This window comes from Heptranchias perlo, unplaced genomic scaffold, assembly GCF_035084215.1.
Source record: "Heptranchias perlo isolate sHepPer1 unplaced genomic scaffold, sHepPer1.hap1 HAP1_SCAFFOLD_52, whole genome shotgun sequence".
Taxonomy (NCBI): domain Eukaryota; kingdom Metazoa; phylum Chordata; class Chondrichthyes; order Hexanchiformes; family Hexanchidae; genus Heptranchias; species Heptranchias perlo.
Window position 1 is genome coordinate 2,514,154 of NW_027139537.1, and position 26,095 is coordinate 2,540,248.

Sequence of the window (26,095 nt, forward strand, 5' to 3'; positions counted from 1 at the left end):
TGTGTGAGTGAGGCTGGAGGGAGAGGGATGTGAGTGAGGATGAAGGGAGGTGATTGTGTGAGTGAATGTGGAGTGAGGGGGATGTTTGATTAAGTGTGTAGGGAGGCAGATGTGAGTGATGTTGGATGTGGGGCGATGTGAGTGAGCATGGTGGGGAAGGGATGTGAGTGAGGGTGGAGGGAGGGAGATGTGTATTAGGGGGCGGGAGTGGGATGTCTGAGTTTGGTTTTTGGGAGGGGATTGTGTGAGTGACGTTTGAGGGTGGGGGGCGTGTGATTGAGGGTAGAGATTGGGTGACGTGAGTGAGGGTGGACGGAGGAGGCTGTATGAGTGATGGAGGAGGGGGATATTGAGTGAGGCTGGAGGGAGAGGAATGTGAGTGAGGGTGGAGGGAGATAAATGTGTGAGTGACTGTGTGATTGAGGGTCGAGCGAGGGGAATGTGAGTGATTTTGGACGTAGGGCAATGTGAGAGAGGGTAGCGGGAGGGGGATGTGAGTGAGGGTGGAGGGGTGGGATGTGTGAGTGACGGTGGAACGAGGTGAATATGTGAGTGATGGTGGAGGGTGGGGGATGTGAATCAGTGTGGAGGGAGGGGCATGTGTCAGTGAGGGTGGAGGGAGGTGGATGTGTTGGTGGAGGTGGAGTGAGTGTTGTGGAAGGGGTTGTGGGTGGGGTGGGGGGTTAGGGAGGGAGATGTGTGAGTGTCGGTGAAGGTTGAATGAGGGTGGAGTGAAGGGGATGTGAATGAGGGTGGAGGGAGTGGAAGTCGAGTGAGGGTCTAGGGAAGGGATGTCAGTGAGGTTGGAGGGAGGGTGTTGTGAGTGAGGATGGAGGGAGGGGGATGAGAGTAAGTGCAGAGGGAGCTGATATTCAGTAAGGGTGGAGGGAAGGGTTTGTGAGTGAGGGTGGAGGGAAGGGGTTGTGAGTGAGGGTGGAGGGAGAGTGATTTGAGTGTGGGTGGAGCGAAAGTGGGTGTGAGCAAGGGTGGAGGGAGGGGTATGTGTGTGTGGCTGGACAGAAGTGAATGTGAGTGAGAGTGGAGTGAGGGGTATGTGAGTGAGAGTGGAAGGAAGGCGATGTGAAATAAGGTGGAGAGATAGGGATATAAGTGAGTGTTGAGGGAGTGTGATGTGAGTGAGAGTGGAGTGAGGGGTATGTGAGTGAATGTGGAGGAATGGGGATGTGATTGAGGGTGCAGGGAGGGGTATGTGTGTGAGGGTGGAGGGAGGGGGATGTGTGAGGGTAGAGGGTGGGGTATTAAGTGAGAGTGGAAAGAGGCTAAATGTGGGTGAGAGTGCAGGGAGAGGGATGTGAAAGAGGATGGAGAGATGGGGATGTGGGTGAATGTGGAGGGAGGGGCATGAGAGTGACTGCGTTGTCCCTCTCTCTGGGCCAGGGAAAGTTTGGTAGCTCCGGGGATTGTGGTTGTGGCTCAGAGAAATCTCCCCCTCCCTGAACCCTGGGCCTCAGTCAGTTTGGAGCTGCACTCCCGCTCACCCCGCCTGGTCTCACTGCCTGGTCTCACAGCCCAGTCCATGCCCTGGGTTACCTCATAAGAACGTAAGAAATAGGAGCAGGGGTGGGCCACAAGGCTCCTCGATCCTGCTCCGCCATTCAACTCCAATTTCCCGTCTGATCCCCATAGCCCTTGATTCCCTTCGAGTCCAAAAATGTATCCATCTAAGCCTTGAATATAGTCAACGACTGACCATCCACAACTCCCTGGGGAAAAGAAAATCCATAAGTTCACAACCCTCTGAATGAAGATATTTCCCCTCCTCTCAGTCCGAAATGTCTGACCCCGTATCCTGAGAATATGCCCCTTGTTCTGGACTATCCATCCAGGGGAAACAACCTCTCAGCATCTACCCTGTCAAAAACCCTCAGAATCTTATATGATTCAATGAGATCACCTCTCACTATTCTAAACTCCAGAGAGTATAAGCCCATTCTACTCAATCTCTCCTCATAGGAGAACCCTCTCATCCCAGGAATCATTCCAGTGAACCTTTGTTGCTGTGCCTGTAAGACAATACACCCTTCCTTAGATAAGGAGACCAAAACTGTACACAGTACTCCAGGTGAGGTCTCACCAGATCCCTGTACAATTGTAGGAAGACTTCCTTACAATAAAGGCCAACATGCCATTTGCCTTCATAATTGTTTGCTGCACCTGTATGTTAACTTTTTGTGTTTCTTGTACGAGGACACCCAGATGTCTCTGAACACTAACATTTAATAGTTTCTCACCATTTAAAACTTATTCAGTTTTTCTTTTCTTCTTACAAAAGTGAATAACCTCACATTTCCCCACATTATATTCCATCTGCCACTTTCTTGCCCACTCACTGAACCTGTCCATACCCCTTTGCAGACTCTTTATGTCCTCCTCATAGCTAACTTTCCCAACTAGCTTTGTATTGTCAGCAAACTTGGATACATTGCACTCGGTACCTTCATCTAAGTTATCAATATATATTGTAAATAGCTGAGGCCCAAGGATTGATCCTTGTGGCACTCCACCAGTTACAGCCTGCCAACCTGAAAATGGCCCGTTTATCCCTACTTTCTGTTTTCTGTCCGTTAACCAATTCTCAATCCTCAATATTACCTCCAACCCAATGAGCCCTTATCTTGTGTAACAAACTCTAATGTGGTAACTTATCGAATGCCTTTGAAAATCCAAATACACAACATCCACTGGTTCCCCTTTATCTAGACTGCCAGTTACATCCTCAAACAACTCCAATACAGATTGTCATCAACGAGTGAATTCCGCCCTTTCTGTTGCTTCAAAACTAGCGGGGGTGGTGCTGTGAAAGGGACCAGGCTCTGATTGGCGGGTGGGGGTATCAATCACTTGTTTTGAACCAATAGAAGGGGCGGACTCCGTGAGGGACATTAATTTCTGCAGCGAGGGAAAGTGCAGATTAGATTCTCCTTCACACCGTCAATATTGGTCTCATTTTCTGCCCTGCCATAATTAAATCTCCGGTGAATGATGGAGTGATTGAGAAAAGTCCACAGCTGGAAGTAAACAGGGATTGTAGACTGAGGAACAACAGCAGGGGAATCAGCACAGGATTGTGAGAGCAGCAACCAGAGAGAACCCTTCCGATTCAAAGAGCTTCCAGAGATCGACTGGGGAGAAAGGTAAGAGAAAGTCCCATTTCCTCAGATAAACACTGGTCTTGTTGACAGTCCACAAAGGTTACAAGGTAAGGGGGGAAATGGTGAGAATGAGACTGGGAGAGTCTGATCACCAAGTACAATTATCCAGCATGAGGCCGTGTAATGAAACGTGAAGTGAGATCAGTTTCTGTCTCAAAACACACAGTCACAAATTAATCTTGTTTGTATTTTAGAGTGAAGGGGTTTGATCTAAGAGGTAACTCCATTCTGAGGCAGAGCCCAGCAGATCTCCAGTGTCTCCCCGTCCCCAGCACCAACTCGGAAAGAACCCACCTTTCTGTCTCCCATGATGTGAATATTACACTGTGTGTTAATGTAGTACCAGACAGCGTTAATGAATTCAAGTATATTTCAGATCCAACTATCAAAATAAATCATCTGACAATTCTGAACTGGATACTTAATGTTATTTCCTATCAGTAAATCTATTTCTGGATTTCACAATTACTGTTGAATTAAATGATAATTTAAATACAAACTTGTGAGAAACTGATACGTAAATCGGATTCTTATAATAATTTTTTAAATTTCTTCCAATTGATTATTTTGTCTGTTGTCAGAATAAATGTTCTGGGTGATCACTTATCCATCTCCCGGCCTCGGCCGAGGGTTCTTTTTATTAAACTGAGAGTGAAGTTTGTCCCGATACAATCCAGATTCATTTCCGTGCTCTTTCAACACAATCACCTGATTATTATGGGGACCTGCTTTTGGCAGAAAATATAAACAGGTCTTTCAGCCCTTTAAACACTAACTGGAGTTTGCGGAAATATTGTTCATCCAAATGTTGTAACATGTACAAAGAATGTGACGATCAGATGTTTCGCCATCGAATTCAGTATTGTGGCAGTAATTTAAATGGTCACTGTTAACAGTTACAGGTTTAGATGGTATAAGACAATCAGATTTTCAGAGCAGACGTGGTCTGTTTTTAACAATGTGACTATTTTATCGATGTCCTTCTGTAGATGCGGTGCTGCTTAATGTTCTGTCGAGCTCAAACTGCTGGTGAATTCACTAAATCCCCATTATCAGGCCTTGTGATGTAAAAAATCCGTTATTGGAATCGCAGCTTCATGTTTTGAAAAAGTGTCTGAATGTTCAGGGTTAATCTTCATCTTAACTAAACTCCAAACACGTGATGGTGGTTTTCTTTATGTCCTTTTCAGTAACTATCGTTGAGTGAGTTCCTCTATGCCAGGTTAACAATCTGTCAGATCTCAGTACAAGAGGCGTTGTTTCCAAATTATATCCGAAAGACCATGAAACGTTCAGTGTAAACTCCTATCTATATATTCAGAACCTGACACGTTCAGTGTAAACGCCTATCTGTCTATTCAGACTATGAAACAGTCAGTGTAAACTCCTATCTACATGTTCAGACCATGAAACAATCAGTGTAAACTCCTATCTATGTATTCAGACCATGAAACATTCAGTGTAAACTCCTATCTATATATTCAGACCATGAAACATTCAGTGTAAACTCCTATCTATATATTCAGACCATGAAACATTCAATATAAACTCCTATCTATGTATTCGGCATACCAGGAGTAGGGACATCGTCTGGATACGATGAAAACATTTTAAGAGTTGCTTTTACTCCAGAAGAATAATATTATAATACAGCAGTAGGTTGTGTAGATATATATAATTCATAAGACTTCCTGTTGCCATGGTTTAATGATCATTTTCTGAAATCGATAACTCCTGCGTGAATACTTTTTTAATGGAGATTATTATTCCACCAGTTATTCAGTCCTCCCAGCACTGCTGGCACTGTAGTGAACATTCACACATGTCCTCCTCCCATTCTGGCCTGTTTCAACAAACAGTGAGAACACATTCCAGTTCATCTATGCCAGTGTGAGCAAGGCCATCGAGATGCACTAGTAATGAATTAAAAGTCTTATTTCCAACGCACACTTCCTGTAAGTGTCACACTTAATTCTGCACTCGTCTCCTGTCACATTCACTCGCTGTTACACATCAAACTTCATAATTCAGAAATTAAACTTGGAGTATAACCTCTCGCTCCCTGTCAGTGGCGTATGGGTGTGGGGCCGGGTCAGTTGTGTGTGTGTGTGGGGCCGGGTCAGTAGGGTGTGGATGTTGGGCTGTGTCAGTGGCGTTTGGTTGTGGGGCCGGGTCAGTGGGGTATGGTTGTGGGGCTGGGTCAGAGATGTATGGGTGTGGGACTGGGTCAATGGGGTTTGGGTTTGGGGCCGGATCAGTGGGGTGTGGGTGTGGGGCCGGGTCAGTGGGGCGTGGGTGTGGGGCCGGGTCATAGATGTATGGTTGTGGTACCTGGTCAGTGAGGTATGGGTGTGGGGCCGGGTCAGGTGGGTATGGGTGTGGGGCCGTGTCAGTGAGGGATGGGTATGGGGCCGGGTCAGGTGGGTATGGGTGTGGGGCCGTGTCAGTGAGGTATGGGTGTGGGGCAGGGTCAAATGGGTATGGGTGTGGGGTCGTGTCAGTGAGGGATGAGTATGGGGCCGGGTCAGGTGGGTATGGGTGTGGGGCCGTGTCAGTGAGGTATGGGTGTGGGGCCGGGTCAGGTGGGTATCGGTGTGGGGCCGTGTCAGTGAGGTATGGGTGTGGGGCCGGGTCAAATGGGTATGGGTGTGGGGCCGTGTCAGTGAGGGATGGGTGTGGGGCCGGGTCAAATGGGTATGGGTGTGGGGTCGTGTCAGTGAGGGATGAGTATGGGGCCGGGTCAGGTGGGTATGGGTGTGGGGTCGTGTCAGTGAGGGATGAGTATGGGGCCGGGTCAGGTGGGTATGGGTGTGGGGCCGTGTCAGTGAGGTATGGGTGTGGGGCCGGGTCAAATGGGTATGGGTGTGGGGCCGTGTCAGTGAGGTATGGGTGTGGGTCCGGCTCAGGTGGGTATGGGTGTGGGGCCGTGTCAGTGAGGGGTGGGTATGGGGCCGGGTCAGGTGGGTATGGGTGTGGGGCCGTGTCAGTGAGGTATGGGTGTGGGGCCGGGTCAAATGGGTATGGGTGTGGGGCCGTGTCAGTGAGGTATGGGTGTGGGTCCGGCTCAGGTGGGTATGGGTGTGGGGCCGTGTCAGTGAGGGGTGGGTATGGGGCCGGGTCAGGTGGGTATGGGTGTGGGGCCGTGTCAGTGAGGTATGGGTGTGGGGCCGGGTCAAATGCGTATGGGTGTGGGGCCGGGTCAGATGGGTATGGGTGTGGGGCCGTGTCAGGGGGTATGGGTGTGGGTCCGGGTCAAATGGGTAATGGTGTGGGGCCAGGTCAGTGAGGTTTGGGTGTGGGTCCGGATCAGAGGGGTATGGGTGTGGGGCCAGGTCAGTGAGGTATGGGTGTGGGTCCGGATCAGAGGGGTATGGGTGTGGGGCCAGGTCAATGGGGTGTGGGTGTGGGTCCGGATCAGAGGGGTATTGGTGTGGGGCCAGGTCAATGGGGTGTGGGTGTGCGAGGCCGGATCAGTGGGATATGGGCACGGTGCCGGGTCGGTTGGGAATGGGTGTGAGGCTAGTTCAGTCGGGTATGGGTTTGGGGCCGAGTCAATGGAGTGTGAGCGCGGGGCCGTGTCGGTGGGGTGTGAATTTTGGGCCGGATCGTGGGGTGTGGGCGCTGGGCCGGGTCATTGGGGTGTGGACGCTGGGACGGGTCGGTGGGGTGTAGGATTGGGGCCTGATCGGTGGGGTGCGGGTTTGGGGCCGTGTCAGTGGGGTACGGATGTGGGGCCAAATCAGTGGGGCGTGGGCACGGGGCCGTGTATGTGGGTTGTTCGTTTGGGGCCGTGTGGGTGGGGTATGGGCGCGGGGCCGTGTTGGTGGGTTGTGGGCGCGGGGTCGTGTCGGTGGGGTGTGGGCGCGGAATTATATTTGTGGGACGGTGGAACAGCAGCGTATGAACTGTACAGGGTCGATGAGAAGGCAATCTCCAGGTAACAGAGCCTCACTGCAAAGAAAATATGCTTTAAGGAGAAGCCCGATAAACACATGAGGGAGAAAGATAGAAGGATATACTGATAGAGTGAGATGCAAGAGGGAGGTTGGAGGCTGACGAGGTGCAGAAACACCGGCATGGTTCAGTTGGGCCGAATGGCCTATTTCTGTGCTGTACATCCTGCATAATTCTACGTAAAATAAAGGGAATTGACGAGGCTGCGTTTTCTGCAGCAGTTTTGTAGAATGCGAATATCGGAATCTTTTCTCTCATTCTGTAGTCTGGAACACGTGAACTCTTCGAGTGGAACGGAGAGATTCTAGTCGCCCAGTCAGAGAGTTATGTGATGCACAAGTGAAATGAGTTTAACTTGTTCTATAACATTAAACCACCAATGAGACTTTTGTATTACAGACGAGAGGGTTTGATCAAAGAGACACGCCCAGTTTGACACGTGGGTGAATAGGTGGACTCGTGCATCTCGATCTCTTCCTCCAACGCCTCTCCTCCATTGTCCAGCTCAGTGGGGCTCCCCTCGCTTGGTTCCAACTATAACCTTTGACTCCCTTGTTAATCAGGAATCTATTCAACTCAAAATATTTAAATGGAGAGAGATATTAAAAATATTCAATGACCCTGCCTCCACCACTCACTGGGGAAGGGATTCCACAGACTCACAACCCTCTGAGAGAAAACATTTCTCCTCATCTCCGACTTAAATGGGAGACCCCTTATTTATAAACTGTGGCCCCCGAGTTCTAGTCTCTCCCACAAGGGGAAACATCCTCTCAGCATCTACCCCTTCTAGTCTCCTCAGGATCTTATATGTTTAAATAAGATCACCTCTCATTCTTCTAAACTCCAATGTATACAGGCCCAACTTGTCCAACTTTCCTCATAAGATAACCCCCTCATCCCAGGAATCAGTCGAGTGAACCTTCTCTGAACCGCCTACAAAGCAGTTATGTCCTTTCCCAAATAAGGAGACCAAAACTGCACACAGTATTCGAGATGTGGTCTCGCCAATGCCCTGAACAACTATAGCAAAACATCTCAACTTTTACATTCCATTCCCCTTGCAATAAATGGCAACATTCCATGTGCCTTCCGAATCACTTGCTGTACCTGCATACTAATTTTTTGTGATTCATGTACTAGGACACCCAGATCCCTCTGGACCTCAGAGTTCTGCAATCTCTCTCCATTTAAATAATATACTGCTTTTCTAATCCTTGTGGACAAGTTCATATTATCCAACATTATACTCCATCTCCCTAATTTTTCCCTACTCACTTAACCTATCCCTATCTCTTTGCAGACTCCTTATGTCGTCTTCACAAATTACTTTCCTACCTCCCTTTGTGTCATCAGCAAATTTAACAACCATACATTCGGTCCCTTCATCCAAGTATAATTGTATAAATGCAGAGATTAGACAAGCGTGTAAGAAAGGCATAGTGGTCTTCATGGGGGACTTTAACCTTCACATAGATTGGGAAAAGCAGACTAGCAACTGTCAGAAAGGTAGTGAATTTCTTGCGTGTGTCCGGGATAGTTTTCTACTGCAGTATGTCCAAGAGGCAACAAGGGGCAAACCATACTGGATTTAGTAATGAGTAATTAACTAGATTTAGTTAACGGCTTAACTGTGTGTGAACATCTATCCAATAGTGATCATAACATGAACAAATTCAATGTAGTGTTTGAAAGGAAAAAAAGTGAATCAGCTGCTAAGATTCCAGACTTGGGCAAGGCCGATTTCAATGGGATGAGACAGAGACTGTCCACAGTAAACTGGGCAAATCTGTTAATAGGTAAAACGACTGATGATCAGTGGGAAATGTTTAAAGAAACATTGAACGTGATAGAGAATCGGTTTATACCCATGAGGGGCAAGAACTCTACTTGACAAAAAAAAGCCATGGACAACTAAAGAGGTAAGGGATAGTATAAGACATAAGGAAAGGGCATACAAAAAGGCAAAAAATGGCACAGATCCTGGCGAATGGGAAAGATACAAAGATCAACAAAGTGTCACAAAACAGATAGTAAGAGCTACAAAAAGAGAGTATGAAAAGAAACTCACAAGGGATATCAAAACCAATACGAAGAACATTGATAGTTATATTAGGAAAAAGAGGGTGGTCAGGAGCAGTGTTGGCCCCTTAAAAACTGAAAGTCAGGATATTGCCATTGACAATGGGGAAATGGCGGACATGTTAAACAATTACTTTGCGTCAGTATTTACAGTCGAAAAAGAGGATAGCATGCTGGAAATCCCAAGAAAACGTATATTGAATCGGGGACAGGGACTCGATAAAATTAACATAAGTAAAGCAACAGTAATGAAGAAAATAATAGCACTAAAGAGCGACAAATCCCCAGGACCAGATGGTTTCCATCCCAGGGTTTAAAGGAAGGAGGTGAGCACATTGTGGATGCCCTAATTATAATCTTTTAAAGTTCTCTAGATTCAGGAACTGTCCCTCCAGGTTGGAAAATTGCACATGTCACTCCGCTTTTTAAAAAAGGAGAGAGAGGGAAACCGGAGAATTATAGACCAGTTAGCCTCACATCTGTTGTGGGGAAAATGCTGGAGTCTATAATTAAGGATAGGATGACTGAACACCTTGAGAACTTTCAGTTAATCAGTGAGAGCCAGCATGGATGTGTGAAATGTCGGTCGTGCCTGACAAACCTGATTGAATTTTTTGAAGAGGTGACTAAAGTAGTGGACAGGGGAAGGTCAATGGGTGTTATTTATATGGACTTCCAGAAGGCATGTGTTAAGGTCCCACATAAGAGACTGTTAGCTTAGATAGAAGCTCATGGAATCGGGGGGAAAGTACGGACTTGGTTAGGAAGTTGGCTGAGCGAAGGGCGATAGTGAGTAAGGATAATGGGTAGGTACTCACATTGGCAGGATGTGACGAGTGGAGTCCCGCAGGGATCTGTCTTGGGACCTCAATTATTCACAATATTTATTAACGACTTAGATGAAGGCATAGAAAGTCTCATATCTAAGTTTGCCGATGACACAAAGATTGGTGGCATTGTAAGCAGTGTAGATGAAAACATAAAATTGCATAGGGATATTAATAGATTAGGTGAATGGGCAAAACTGTGGCAAATGGAATTCAATGTAGACAAATGTGAGGTCATCCACTTTGGATCAAAAAAGGATAGTACAGGGTACTTTCTAAATGGTAAAAAGTTAAAAACAGTGGATGTCCAAAGGGACCTCGGGGTTCAGGTACATAGTTCATTGAAGTATCATAAACAGGTGCAGAAAATAATCAAGAGAGCAAATGGAATGCTGGCCTTTATATCTAGAGGACCAGAGTACAAGGGGGCAGAAGTTATGCTGCAGCTATCCAAAACCCTGGTTAGACCGCACCTGGAGTACTGTGAGCAGTTCTGGGCACCGCACCTTCGGAAGGACATATTGGCCTTGGTGGGAGTGCAGCACAGGTTTACTTGAATGATACCCGGACTTCAAGGGTTAAGTTACGAGGAGAGATTACATAATGTGGGGTTGTATTCTCTGAAGTTTCGAAGGTTAAGGGGTGATCTAATCGAGGTTTATAAGATATTAAGGGAAACGGATAGGGTGGATAGAGAGAAACTATTTCCGCTGGTTGGGGATTTTAGGAGTCGGGGCACAGTCTAATAATTAGAGCCAGACCTTTCAGGAGCGAGATTAGAAAAAATTTCTACACACAAAGTGTTGTAGAAGTTTGGAACTCTTCCACAAACGGCAATTGATACTAGCTCAATTGCTAAATTTAAACCTGAGATCGATAGCTTTTTGGCAACCAAAGGTATTCAGGGATGTGGGCCAAAGGCAGGTATATGGAGTTCGATCACAGCTCAGCCATGATCTTATCAAATGGCGGAGCAGGCACGAGGGGTTGAATGGCCTACTCCTGTTCCTATGTTCCTACGTCATTGATAAAGATTGTGAATAGTTGAGGCCCAAGCACTGATCCCTGTGGCACTCCACTCGTTACATCTTTCCAACCTGAAATTGAACCATTTGTGCCTATTCTCTGTTTCCTGTTAGCTAACCAATTCTTTATCCATGCTAATATTTTACCCCCTCCACCATGAGCTCTTATTTTGTGTAGTAGCCTTTGATGTGGCACCTTGCCAAAAGCCTTTTGGAAATCCAAGTGCACAACATCCACAGGATCCTCTTTATCCATGTTGCTTGTTGCTTCCACAAAGAACTCTAATAAATTAGTCAAACACAATTCCAGCCGTACAAGCCCCACCACCAGGATCTCTATGAGCCTCCGACTCTGGCCTCTTTCACATTTCACCCATTCCTCACCCGATCTATGGCTGCCGGGCCTTCAGCTGTCCCGGCTCTATGTTCTGCAATTCTCACCCGAAACCTCTCCACCTCCCTCTCATCCTTTACGATCCTTCTAAACCCACTTCTTTGACCAAACTTTTGCCACCCCTCCCTCTACCTCCTTTATTCAGCGCCCATCTTTTGTCTGATTCGGGGTCTGTGAAAGGCTTTGGGATGTTTTTCGATGTTAAAGGGTCTGTGGTAATGCAAGTTGTTGCTGTTTTGTGTTTATTATACTAATGTCAGTGTGAGTGAAACAAGAGTAACTTAATTTTACAATGTCTCAAATTTAGTTACAAATTAATGCCGGAGAATAACTTCAACTCTAGTTTGGTAGGACGTCCGTTCGTGGGCATACACACCGCGAGACACACACACGTGGAGAATCTTCATTGTAAAGTAGCAGTAAAATCGACCACTTATATATTGATGGTGTTTTCTGAGATTGTAAGACCCCGAAAGATATACAACAAATAAATTCCGTACATCACCAAATGGTTTAACGTTACACGATTGATAACATTTCAATTAGTGTTAATATTAAAACATTGGTAATTCTCTTCATCTCCGAACAGTGCTTATTAGTGTTAATGTTAGAATAGTGGTGAATCTCCTCACCTCTTACAGTGCTCATTAATGTTAATATTAGAACAGTGGTAAATCTCCTCACCTCCTACAATGCTCATTAGTGTTAATATTAGAACAGTGGTAAATCTCCTCACCTCCTACAGTGCTCATTAATGTTAATATTAGAACAGTGGTAAATCTCCTCACCTCCTACAATGCTCATTAGTGTTAATATTAGAACAGTGGTAAATCTCCTCACTTCCTACAATGCTCTTTAGTGTTGATATTAGATCATTGGTAAATCTCCTCACCTCCTACGGTTCTCATTAGGTGCTGACACCATGAGAAATATGGTAAATATATATATATCCAATAGAAGCACCAACCAGGACACATCTCCTTGAACTCAGGGAGGCTGTCACTGCCTATAAACACCAGAGGAATCACACCCAGCTGGATATTGTGCATGTCGATAGATATCATATTCATAAAGTACCAGGATTTAATATCAAAACACAACTGATCAAAAATATGAAACACTTCTGTGAATAAAATAATACAATAGCGCCAGAATGTAAAACCGAGTGAGGGGTCATTTAATACATCAATGATCACCCAGCTCCATATTTCCCTCCAGAATATTCACTAACTCAGGAATAAGGCTGATGCTGGCCTGCACTGTGAGTAAATCTTACTAATGGGCGCTCCCAGTGCAGAGTCTCTGCCGACGGGAGCCCGTCTGGAACTGGGTTGTTGAGATCAGCGGGACTCACTGGATTTCACTGGGCAGCTGACTGTGTCACACCTGATGTGGAGTATTGATCATCACACTCGGGAAATGCTCCATCCCAGAGCAAACAACTGTTGTACTGATGGGAGAGGAGGGATTTGGTATCATGTTTAACAATGCAAAGCTCTCCTGCTCATTGTAATATTGCTGCCTAACCTCCTATTAATATCATATTGATTGCAGAGCATTATAATCCAGGAACGTCTGTCACCACCATGGCTGAAGGTTGAAACAGGGGAGAAGATCCAACATCTTCAAAAAGAATGAGAATGGACACAGGTAGGTTCAGAAAATTCATCAAAATATAATTTCTGTCCTGACAAAGGGTCCAGATCACGAGCAGGAACCTCAGCTCACACAGGAAGAGGTAACAGCACAGATACTGTGTAGATAGAGAGAAGTGAGTGGCCATCTAGAGGGACGGTGCAGTCACAGGTAGAGGGATCTCCTGAGTACTGGAACTGGCTAATGGATACCTGGTGTTGGGGGCTGTAAGGTGGACAGAGACAGTGACTCAGAGGATGGTCTTCCTGAGTAACAGTGTGAGACCAGGGAGCAGGGGGACACCCCGAGTGGGGCGGGGGTGAGAGACAGGTGGGACACAGGAATAGGAGAGCGATAGTGGTGGGAGATTCTATAGTCAGGGGAATGGACTGACTCTTCTGCAGCCCTGGTGTCAAAGGGAAGAACATCCTGGAACGTGTGGGACCATCTTTTGGAAGGAAAGGAGAACAGAGAATAGCCATGGTCGGAACAAATAACAAGGATAGAAATACGTGTATCGAGGGAACACTGAGACTTAGCACTAGACTAAAAAACAAGGTTTAGAGTCGGCCATCTCCGGATTGCTTTACGCTGGGCTGTTTAAGGGGGGAAATATCAGTCAGGTCAATCTGTGGCTGCAGTGCTGGAGCAGGAGGGAAGGGTTCACGGTCTTGGGGACTGGAGTGAGTTCAGGGAGAAGGGAAGGGATGGTCACGGTCTGAACCGACCAACAATGGTTTTACAGACTGGGTGAATGGAGCAATGGGAGGGTTTCAACTCATAAGACTGCATGGTGGGAAATCACAGGTTCTGAGACTAGAGAGTGAAATTAATAAAACTGTTGGAGCAGAACAGAAGATTTATGAAATTGTGAAAAGTTATTAGCAGGAAAAAAAGAAGGTTGTTTTGAAATATTGAGAGATCAATTCATTTGGTATTTAAAAAAGCAAAGAAACGGAAACGGGTCAACATTCCAAAAAATCGGAGTTCGGATTGTGTGTTATGTCTGTGAATATACAAATAATTCCAAACATATTCGGAAAATCAGAAGTATAAGAGATGTGATCTAGTATCAGGAAGACAAGGCCTGAGCTTTCACAGGGCTCAGAGCGAAATGTTTCTCATTAAAACATTTTGAGGGGAGAGAAAAATAGTTCTGGACGCCAGTATTAATAAAGGTTCTATGACAGAGCTAGAACAATAACAGCTTGCATTTATATACTGCCTTTAATGTAAAACGACCCAGGGTGCGTGACAGGAGCGATTATCATACAAAAATTGACACCGAGTCAAATAAGGAGATATTAGGACGGGTGACCAAAAGCTTGGTCAAATAGGTAGGTTTTAAGGAGCGCCTTAAAGGAGAAGAGAGAAAAGGAGAGGTTTCGAACATCAGAATGTTCCAGGGTGCTATGTTAAGGTCGATTCCTTATGAACGCAGTTAAGCAATAGGAAGGGAAATAGCACAATTCTCGGTGTGTTTTGCAGGACAGCAATCAGTGAAGGTGAGATGGAGGAGGAACTGGGGGAAACGAGTTGTGGATGAAGGTTTGGGGAGATAAAAAATATTTCATTTCGTTTCTAAAAATGATGGTGGAAGTGAAAATGTTGGTGTACGAGAGGAGGATGTGGACACATAGTTAGTGATAACTGTAGAGAAGGATTTGGATCGCTGAGGTGGATAAATCACTGGGCCCAGAGATAACACACCCGAGGCTGTTAAATTGAGTCAGAGAGGAGATAAGAGGGACTCTGATCACAATTTCTCAATCCTCGATTGTTGTCAAAAATATCCAGGTGGACCGAAGCAGAACAAGTAATGTCTCTGTTAAAATAGGGAGAGAGAGTCAACGGGTAACTGGAGACCAATTAATCTCCGTCAGTCGTGGTCTGTAATTCCAGGTCGAATTAGCGAACATTTAGAGATACAGGGGATGATGAGCGGAGGCTGGAACTGATTCGCTGCAGTCAGTCGTATTTGACAAATCTGATACAGCTTTGTTGAGAGATGACTATATCGATCGATGGGATGTAGCACATGGGGTATATATGGGTTTTCAGAAGGTGTTTGATAATGTGGCTCACAGGAGGCTTCAGCCGTTTGGTTGCAGAGGAAATGTAGCCGCCCGGATAGAAAGTCGATAATGTGTTTAGTTTTCTCCATTTTTGTTCACAGATCCGAACACTGCAATCACTGAGTTGCTGACAAAGTGCGACGATTACCAACTGTTCCAGTTGACGAAATTCTACCGGGACAGATTGGAACAGGCGATTGAAGAGGGGGTGGAGGGCGTCAGCTCGTTGTTAACATACGAGAGACATTTCAGTGGACAGGAACATCGGGTAAGTGGGAAGGATACAGAATGAATTTGGTCATTTAAACATCACATAACTAACAGGATATCAGATCTTAGAATCAGAGAATGTTACAGAAGAGAAACTGGTCAAATAGGAAAGAAATGGATCAAACTGAAAATACAGTGAATCTGAAACAATGATACGAAATGGTGAAAATACCCAGTGGATCGTTCAGTCTCTGTACAAAGGACAGGGGAACGGTTCGGGTATAACTCTTGTGTGGACTGAAAACAAAAGGGAATCAGTTTAAGTGGGAATGGGAAAAGGAGGTACCAATATATTCATTATAATTATTTACAGAAAGTCACTGGTCTCGTGGAGAAGGGAAACAGGGCGGACAGTTCCAACCTTCTCCTAAATCTGGTGATGGAGAACGGCTCTCGGGCCCGAAGGGTGATGTGGGAATCCTTTGTGAAAATGCACCATGCGGTACCAAAGTTGGACAAAATACTGAACGAGATGCAGGAGCTTGGTACGGTAAAATCACACACTGAATTCAATTTCAGATTGAAACACTGCAGAATTTACCAACATATTACACAGATCTTATCTCATGAAAGCTCATTGATTTAAACAGGTCCTGATCCATTTGAATATATGAACATCGGACGAAGTTTAACTGAAATACCCAGTCATCTGAAAGGTAAGTGACGACATGGAGATTTCAAACTGTTTATTTCACTTCTGAGAATCAGAATGTTTGACTGTAGCCTTTTGTTTAGAGATTGTCAGAATCTGTGAATCAGAAGTTGAAAGGTTGGAGGGAACAGAATAAAGTTTGATTTTGATTTGTTAATAATCTTCAGATCGTCTGCACGATCTTTTACTATTCACGTTTCCCAATTATTTGTAAATTTGTAGATGTTTTATTACTCCAACTAATCCAGGTGCTGATTGCTAACAGCTGTGAAAAACCGTTCATACCTGGGAGGATCCCGATACACCGTGAATCCCCATACACACCTGGGAGGATCGTGATACAGCTTTAATCCCCATACACACCTGGCAGGATCCTGATACACTGTGACTACCCATACACATCTGGCAGGATCCTGATATACTGTGACTCCCCATACACACCTGGCAGGATCCTGATACACTGTGAATCCCCATACACACCGGGCAGACCCTGTTACACTGTGAACCCCCATACACATCTGGCAGGATCCTGATACACTGTGAATCTCCATACACACCTGGCAGGACCCAGATACAGTGTGAATCCACATGCACACCTGGCAGGATCCAGATACAGTGTGAATCCCCATGCACACCTGGCAGGATCCTGATCCACTGTGAATCCCCATGCACAACTGGCAGGATCCTGATACACTGTGAATCCCCATACACACCTGTCAGGATCCTGATATATTGTGAATCCTACACACAACTCCAGTGTGCCTCACAGATCCTTTCGGCTCACAATTAATGAGCAGTGCTTTTTGCCAGACGTCACGGTTTACCTGCGCCCCTAGAAATCTGCTCCCAATCACCTGTAGGGAACGAGGTGGAGAAATGCGAAATATTGAAAATGTTATCTTTTCACAGACGTCAAAGTATTCGATCTGATCTGAGAAGATTTGCGGATTTTCACACAATAGATCATTAATCCGTGGAGAAATGTGAGGGAAAGACAATGTTCAGGGTAATTCGGAAGTTATGGGCTAGCTTCCTAATGGCAGGGAAAGGGAGAACTTATTCTACTCAAAGAATAGTCCTTTAACTCAGGGTCTTTTTGGACCCAATGGAATGACTAATGGCAGTGAAAGGGAAAACTTATTCTATTCAAAGAATAGTCCTTTAACTCAGGGTCTTTCTGAACCCAATGTAATGAATGATGGCAGTGAAAGAGAGGACCTATACTGCTCAAATAATAGTATTTAACTCAGGGCCTTTTTAGACCCAATGGAATGAATAATGGCAGTGAAAGAGAGAACTTATTCTGCTCAAAGAATAGTCCTTTAACTCAGGATCTTTTTTAGACCCAATGGAATGACTGATGGGAACAGATTTGTAATTTCCCAAACCTACAATGTGGGGAATTCTGACCGAAATGAAACAACTGAGTGTAATTATTGGGAGAACAGTTGAAATGAACTGTGAATGTTTTCTGCTCGAACATTACACAGAATGATGTGTGCAGTAGTTGTATTTTTTAATTCTAATCGGTGTTATGACAGGAAAAAGCAATTTCGCCCAAATAAGCCTGTCCCTGTTAGATAGATGACCCCACCTACCCGTCGTCTCAATGTATCCAAAGAAACACGTCTGATTGTCTCTTGACCCACTTACACTGCCACTTTATTGTCTTCCCAAGTTTCTCTGGCACTTTGTGTGAGAAAATTACCCTGAATTCCCTTCTCCGTTATTAATTATTTTGTTGATTTTGAGCCTGTTTCCTGTTTCGGATGAGTATATTCAAGACTGTGATCGATAGATTTTTGGACACGAAGGAAATCAATGGAGAATAGGATCGGGCGGGCAAGTGGATTTGAGGTGGATCAGCCATGATCTCATTGACTGGCGGTGCAGGCTCGAAGGGCCGTATGGCCCACCCCTGCTCCTACTTCATATGTTCTTATGTCCTTACTAATGTTGGGAATTCCATTAAAACATTTCAATACTGAAATCTCTTAACCAAACAAAATACATCAAACCCTCGCACCATCGCCTCAGCCTAAACTCGAAATAAATTAAATCATCTTTCTGACTCCCCTCTGTACATACAGAATGGCAGTAATCTTTATCTGTGATCAGGTGACTATAGAAATGCAGGTAATACCCCAGACAACCTGCCCGAGTCCTAAAACAATAATAATTTAACTCCTGTCTATTCAGTCCGCCCCTCTCCCATTGCGCACAACACCCGAGATAACCTGCCCAAGACCTGATACAATAGGAGTGGAACTTCTGTTCGTTCACAGTCTGTCCCTCTCCCAGTGCCCACAATATCCCAGATAACCTGCCCGAGGTCTGATACAATAACAGTGGAATTTCTCTCCATTCAGAGTCTGTCCCTCTCCCAATGCAAACAATAACCTATTTCCAATTTCCGCAAAAGGTGAGCACCACTGACGGTTTCATAGGTTAATCCTCCAGAACCTCTAGTTTCGTATCACCAGAACCATGTGTGGATTTGAAATGAGATGTCCATGGTACAGGGCGGGGCTGATAAAATTAATCAGCCGAGGGAAAATATCACCTTCATAGAAATCTCCATGTTCAGTAAATATTAGAATCAAGTGAGAATTTGAAACTTTTCTCAGCCCTTGTTCACTTTCAAGCGAGGTTTCCAGTAACTGAGTTTAATTTCCTGCTCGCACCTCTATTGAAGATGTGAATTCAACCTCGGAACATTTTACTGACTAGGAAAGTGATATTGAGAATTTGTTTTTATATCAATACAACGAATATTGAGAACCACTTTCTGCCTGATCTTATTGAAGATGTTCAAGAGAAACACAAGGAAACACTCCGGGTCCAAACTGAAACACTGAGAGTGAACACAATCCTAATAAAGGAGAAGGTTAAGATTTTCCAGCTGGTCAATCCATACACTGAGCTAACGGTCATTTCTACTGTTCGAGATCGGACACTTGCAGAACATGAACTGCTGGCAAGAGGCCGAGAGCATGAAGAGTGGAGAGAGAAACATCTCCGGAGAGAACTGGAAAAAATCCAAACTGATCAATTGTTCCAGAGCAGTTTTTTCCCGGAGAAAATGCAAATCTGGGAGTTCAGCAGCGGTGAGCGGAGTCGCGGGGATTGGAAAAACAACAATGGTACAAAAGATTGTTTATGACTGAGGCCACTGGGAAAATATACCCACACTTTCAATTTGTTTTCAGTTTTAAATTCCGGGCTTTGAACGCTATTAACTGTAGAATAAACCTGAGGAATCTGATACTGAATCTGTATTCTTACTTTGGGAATATGTTGGGAGATCTCTGGAAGAACCCAGAGGGATTACTGTTTATATTCGATGGTTTAGATGAATTCAAGGACAGCATCGATTTTGCAAATAATCGGAGAAATACAGAACCTCAGTACATGTGCACAGATCCTGAAGACTGGTGTGAAGTGTCTGACATTGTGTACAGTTTAATACAGCACAAGCTGCTCCCAGGATGTTCAGTGCTAGTGACCAGCCGCCCCACTGCATTACATTTATTGGAAAACGCTGAGATCAGTGTCTGGGCTGAAATCCTGGGATTTGTTTGGTGAAGAACGGAAGGAATATTTCAACAAGTTTTTTGAAGATCAGGTGGTGGCAGCAGCTGTTTTCAAACACTGGAGGAGAACGAGATCCTGTACACCATGTGTTACAACCCTTCCTACTGCTGGATCCTCGGTCTGTCATTGGGTCCCTTCTTCACACAAAGAGACAGGAAACAGCAGCGAGTTCCCAAGACCATCACCCAACTATATTCCTACTATATTTACAACATTCTGAAAAACCATGGCCGAGAGATTGAATCCCCCCGTGATGTGTTACTGAAGATCGGTGAGATGGACTTCACTGGAGTCTCCGAGAAGAAGATTGGTGTTTCGAAATGGAGATTTGATCCAGTACAATCTGCAACCTTCCCAGTTCCTGTCTGGGTTCATGATGTAACTTTTGGAGAGAGATGATTCAGCCCAGAGTGTGGTTTACACATTCCCGCACCTCACCATCCAAGAGTTTGTAGCCGCTCTCGCACAATTCCTGACTCCAGATCCTGGGGACATCCGGAAACTCCTCCGTGAAGCCCACAGCAAGGAAGATGGGCGATTGGAGATATTTCTCCGTTTTGTTGCTGGTCTCTCATCCTCACAGTCAGCTCGGCCCCTGGAGGAGTTTCTGGGTCCATTTCTTCATCAAACAATCTGCCGAATGATTGATTGGCTGAAGGAGAAAGTTGAAGCAGAGATTGGAAATACAGCTTGTGAATCTGATGAAAGGGACCTCCTGAACACATTCCACTACCTGTTTGAGTTTCAGAATAAAACACTGTCTCGGGTCACAGTGGGATCAGTGGAAACAATTACATTTAATGGATTGCGACTGACCCCTATTTACTGTGCGCTGCTGTCTCATGGCATTGGACTCTGTGGTATAACAAAACACCTCGATCTGGAGAACTGCTCCATTCAGTGTGAAGGACTCCAGCGGCTGGAACCCGTACTACACAAATGCCAGGTGTTGAGGTAACTGTATATTTGTCTCTAACTGTTGGGCCAATTGTCCAACAGTCACAGATTGTATTGTTGCTCCGTAATGAAGGGAAACAAACAGTTCCGATAAACCAGAGAGAAGCAGATGCAACACAAATATGACAAATGATAAGAGGATCGGTTAGTAATTCCCTAAGGACTGGAGAATCTAAAATGGATCGTTGTGAAAAGTCGGGATTTTACAGTCTTTATCGGATCAGTAAATACATGTCACTGAAAGAGTCTGATAATTTAATTACAATAAATGATATTTATTGCTGTTTTTATCACTACCTGAGATACATCCATTGAAGAGGCTAATTCTCACTGTTACTCACACGTGGACCGATACTAACTGCAGCAGTCTTTGTGTCTGAGCATCCCACCCTCTTACCGAGGTTTGGGGGCAAGTGACAGTCACCGGACTGTGATCGTGTGTAGGAGAGGGAAGCAGAAACACCAAACATTCAATAACAAAGAGCAAAACACAGCTTTCGGGCAGACAACCGCCAGTGGGCGGGCTGAGCTTTCCCCGCAGGACGTCGGTCCGTTATCTTAACTCATCAATGACACAGCCCTTCAGACTCTCCAATACATCCACCATCTCTTCACCCAGCTGGCAGCACTCGTGCCTCTGAATCAGAAGGTCGTGGATTCAGGCCCCTCGCTGATTAATCCAGGCCGACACTTCAGTGGGATTGGGGAACTAAAATCTGCCAGTAAAATGGTTCCAATCTAACGGGTTGTGGGGTATTAGCCCAGGAATACAGATACACACTGGTCAGCGGTGGGGCCTCCCACTCAGCAGGAGGCTCCTGGGTAAACCAGGTGCAGTCAACCCGTGAATTTCCCACAGTCTGCCCCCCGTGTGTGAGGTCCCGCTCGGGGAGGTAACCACAGAAAATTCCCCATAAACTGTCGGGCCCGTTATCCTGAAATAAGTAAAGAGCCAGTTCAATGGGAATAAAGAGAGAGACTCCCCTCCCCCGCCCCTATAAACTAGGAGTGCAGAGACATTTAAAACTTGTAACAAGCCAAAATAAACTCTCCTTATCACATGAAATCCTGGGGGACGGATTTTGCAACAGCAGTTAGCGCCGTTTCACAATATAATTCACCCCGAGATATTGTACAGTTTCATACAATACTGCATGAAGTACAGGTAATCACCGCTTTATCATTTATTTCGGGGAAAATCTCCGCATTCCCATAAAATCTGGGAATGAACAAGCATCAGAAATGAGACAAGTTTCCCCGAACATGAAGGGAGCGGTCATTGAACTCCAGGAGGGTAATTCTGATCATCAGGGAATGAGGCCGGACTAAGGGACACTTAATGGCTTCACACAGACAGCGCTTTATTTGATAAATACATTTACTGACAGTTCCTGAATCTATGGGGCGTTGGACAGAGAGAGATTCATTGTCAGCGACACGGAAATCTGGTTATTAATTTCCTGAATAGTTTTCAGTGTTTCCTGTAGTATCAGAGAGAAATTGTGTCAAATCGGGGATTGGATTCAGTATGTTTCTCACTCTCTGTCTGTTTGTGTTTAGACTGGGTAATAATAAACTGGGAGATTCAGGAGTGAAACTACTGTCTGCGACTCTGAGGAACCCGGACTGTAAAATACAGGAACTGGGGTAAGTATCAGACTGTGTGAGATTGTGTTTATCATAATTGGATGTCTAACACCGCATATTATTATTAATATCAGTGATGGTGTTGTTAATAAACACTGTACATTATTATTAGCATCAGTAATAGTGTTATTAATAAACACTGTACATTATTATTAGTATCAAAATAGTGTTATTAATAAACACTGTACATTATCATCAGTATCAGTGATAGTGTTATTAATAAACACTGTGCATTGTTATTAGTATCAGTGATAGTGTTAATAAACACTGTACATTGCTATTGGTATCAGTAATAGTGTTATTAATAAACACTCTACATTGTTATTAGTATCAGTAATAGTGTTATTAATAAACAATGTACATTATTATTAGTATCGGTAATAGTGTTATTCATAAAAACTGTCCATTATTAGTATCAGTAATAGTGTTATTAATAAACACTGTACATCATTATTAGTATCAGTAATAGTGCTATTAATAAACACTGTACATCATTATTAGTATCAGTAATAGTGTTATTAATAAACACTACATTATTATTACTATCAGTTATAGTGTTATTAATAAACACTGTACATTATTATTAGTATTGGTAATAGTGTTATTAATAAACACTGTACATTATTATTAGAATCGGTAATAGTGTTATTAAGAAACACTACATTATTATTACTATCAGTAATAGTGTTATTAATAAACACTGTACATTATTATTAGTATCGGTAATAGTGTTATTAATAAACACTGTACATTATTATTCGTATCAGTAATAGTGTTATTAATAAATACTGTACATTATTATTAGTATCAGTAATAGTGTTGTTAATAAACACTGTACATTATTATTAGTATCGATAATAGTGTTATTAATAAACACTGTACATTATTATTAGTGTCAGTAAGTGTTATTAATAAACACTGTACATTATTATTAGTATCAGTAATTGTGCTATTAATGAATACTGTACATTATTATTAGTATCAGTAATAGTGTTATTAATAAACATTACATTATTATTACTATCAGTAATAGTGCTATCAATAATATACTGTACATTATTATTAGTACCAGTAATAGTGTTATTAATAAACACTGTACATTATTATTAGTATCAGTAATAGTGTTCTTAATAAACACTGTACATTATTATTAGTGTCAGCAATTGCGCTATTAATAAACACTGGGGATTTACTCTGATTCCTGTTATTTCTCTCTCTCTGATCCCCAGTTTGGATGATGTCGGTCTCACAGAATCTTGTACCGAGGATCTCGTCTCCGCTCTCAGTACAAACCGTAAACTGACGGGTCTGAACCTTGGATCAAACTACTTCGCAGACCGATCTGTCCCCGCTCACCGCTCCCTCATACTGACCCGTAGGAGTCTGGAGTGGATCTGGTGAGTGTTTGTGTTAATGTTTAATGTAATCAATAAAATATCAATGGGATTCAGTCCCTTTTATGGGTAATATTTGTCTGTAATTATTATTGAAATATTAACCCCAGTCTCCCTGTTATTTACACTGTTGTTCAATCTGTTTATTTCCTGTTTAATCTTTAATCTGTTTCAGGCTTTGGAGGAATCAGTTCAGTTCAAACGGAAAGAGACACCTGGAGTCACTGCAGGAATCCAGACCCGGACTGAGTGTGGGAGTGTGATCATTTCAATTTATCACCATTACTGGTCTCATTTATTGAACATTTTTGGCCGATTCTCTGTCCCTCCCCTTTAACCGGCCGCGCTCCAGGTTGAAATCCGAACGGCCCTTTCACGGTTTCCAGCTCGAGCTGAGCGAGCGTCGTCTCCCATTGTGACGTCAGAGGCCCAGCGACAGGGTCACGATACTCAGTCACCCGGTCCCACAGCGCTGATTCTGCCTGATATCCGGGGCTGGATGGTCCCCAATGGGGCACTGGGTCAATGTACAGAGAGGAAGGGCCCAGGGTGGGGCTCAGTCTGGGCTGCAGTGGGAAACTGGGTCAATGTACAGAGAGGAAGGGCCCAGGGTGGGGCTCATTCTGGGCTGCAGTGGGACACTGGGTCAATGTACAGACAGGAAGGGCCCAGGGTGGGGCTCAGTCTGGGCTGCAGTGGGGCACTGGGTCAATGTACAGACAGGAAGGGCCCAGGGTGGGGCTCAGTCTGGGCTGCAGTGGGACACTGGGTCAATGTACAGACAGGAAGGGCCCAGGGTGGGGCTCAGTCTGGGCTGCAGTGGGACACTGGGTCAATGTACAGAGAGGAAGGGCCCAGGGTGGGGCTCACTCTGGGCTGTAGGGGGACACTGGGTCAATGCAGAGACAGGAAGTCCCAGGGTGGGGCGCAGTCTGGGCTGCAGTGGGACACTGGGTCAATGTACAGACAGGAAGGGCCCAGGGTGGGGCTCATTCTGGGCTGCAGTGGGACACTGGGTCAATGTACAGACAGGAAGGGCCCAGGGTGGGGCTCAGTCTGGGCTGCATTGGGACACTGGGTCAATGTACAGAGAGGAAGGGCCCAGGGTGGGGCTCAGTCTGGGCTGTAGGGGGACACTGGGTCAATGCAGAGACAGGAAGTCCCAGGGTGGGGCGCAGTCTGGGCTGCAGTGGGACACTGGGTCAATGTACAGACAGGAAGGGCCCAGGGTGGGGCTCAGTCTGGGCTGCAGTGGGGCACTGGGTCAATGTACAGACAGGAAGGGCCCAGGGTGGGGCTCAGTCTGGGCTGTCGGGGGACACTGGGTCAATGTACAGACAGGAAGGGCCCAGTGTGGGGCTCAGTCTGGGCTGCAGTGGGACACTGAGTCAAAGTACAGATAGGAAGGGCTTAGAGTTGGCTCAGTCTGGACTGCAGTAGGACAGTGATAATTGGGCTCCTCTCCCAGTGAGGAGTCAGAATCTGGACCGTGTCCCTGTGTACCGTGCCTTCAGCTGCCGAGGCCCGAAGCTCTGGAATTCACTCCCTAAACCTTTCCACCTCTCTCCATCTCTCCCCTCCTTTAAGATGCTCCATAAAACCTACCTCTTTGACCAAGATTTTTGGTCACCTGTCCTAATATTTCCTTATGCTGCTCAGTGTCAAATTTTGCCTTAATACTCCTGCAAAGTACCTTGGGACGTTTTACTGCTATAAAGGCGCTATATAAATGTAATTTGTTGTCCATGTGCTGTGTTATTAAAACTCCACCATTTATTTCAGCTCAGGCCTGGACTCCTCATTATTTAAAATAAAAATATTGGTGTTCGTATTTTAAAATATTGAATAAATGTTCCTGGAAAAGACGTCACACCTCCTCCAACTGGCATCATAGATGTGACCGGTCGGTCCATTGAACCGGGTTGGTCTTACACGGGGATATGCATTTTCACAAATTAGTGAGACGGACTGTGAGCAAAAGGCTCAGCTGGGACTCCACAAAATGTCCTCCCGACATGCAAGGCAAAATGTCCGCCATGCACCTGCCGCAATATCACAGAATGATACGTTACAGTATTTATCCAATTCTCGTTTGAAATTTACTGTTGAATCGGCTTCCACCTCCCTTTCAGGCAGTAAATTCCAGATCATAACAACTTGCTGCATAAAAATAATCCTCTTGTCACCTCTGTCTCTTTTGACAATTATTTTGAATCTGTGTCCTTTGGTTACCGACCCCCTGCCACTGGAAACAGTTTCTCCTCATTTACTCCATCAAAACCCCTCAAATGGCCGCTTTGTCCCCTCAAAGTTGTCGCTTCTCCCCGAAACACAAGCATCATTTTGAAATTATAACAAACCCTCGAAGCCCCGACAGGGGTTCACGTTTCCGACGTTAATCTCCTCTCGGCCCCTG

General features: G+C 44.9%; 2 protein-coding genes across 4 annotated transcripts in view; both read left to right on the plus strand.

Annotated features, from left to right (window-relative positions):
* LOC137314549 (uncharacterized) overlaps nucleotides 1–19,802 on the plus strand; it is a 31,583-nt gene extending 11,781 nt beyond the window's left edge. For 2 of the 3 annotated variants that reach the window (XM_067979853.1, XM_067979855.1), the window contains 5 exons: nucleotides 13,010–13,105; nucleotides 15,267–15,433; nucleotides 15,749–15,920; nucleotides 16,026–16,091; nucleotides 18,895–19,802. In XM_067979853.1, the coding sequence (XP_067835954.1) occupies nucleotides 13,090–13,105; nucleotides 15,267–15,433; nucleotides 15,749–15,920; nucleotides 16,026–16,091; nucleotides 18,895–19,250 (777 nt within the window). In that variant the 5' untranslated portion in view covers nucleotides 13,010–13,089 and the 3' untranslated portion in view covers nucleotides 19,251–19,802. Of the gene's footprint in view, nucleotides 1–1,270; nucleotides 3,156–13,009; nucleotides 13,106–15,266; nucleotides 15,434–15,748; nucleotides 15,921–16,025; nucleotides 16,092–18,894 lie in introns of those variants that run through there. The other variant, XM_067979854.1, reaches the window with a different exon arrangement.
* A 309-nt stretch (nucleotides 19,803–20,111) lies between these two features.
* LOC137314550 (NACHT, LRR and PYD domains-containing protein 4C-like) lies at nucleotides 20,112–25,460 on the plus strand. The gene is made up of 4 exons (XM_067979856.1): nucleotides 20,112–20,635; nucleotides 22,199–22,285; nucleotides 23,515–23,682; nucleotides 23,855–25,460. Exons 1-4 carry the CDS (start codon nucleotides 20,322–20,324, stop codon nucleotides 23,940–23,942), a joined length of 657 nt encoding a protein of 218 aa, XP_067835957.1. The 5' UTR covers nucleotides 20,112–20,321; the 3' UTR covers nucleotides 23,943–25,460.
* The last annotated feature ends 635 nt before the right edge of the window (nucleotides 25,461–26,095 follow it).

Coding starts and splice junctions, on each gene's coding strand:
- LOC137314550 (XM_067979856.1), top strand. CDS start 20,322: ATGATTGATTGGCTGAAGGAGAAAGTTGAAGCAGAGATTGGAAATACA. Junction 20,636..22,198: donor CACAAATGCCAGGTGTTGAG/GTAACTGTATAT, acceptor GTTTGTGTTTAG/ACTGGGTAATAATAAACTGG. Junction 22,286..23,514: donor TGTAAAATACAGGAACTGGG/GTAAGTATCAGA, acceptor TCTGATCCCCAG/TTTGGATGATGTCGGTCTCA.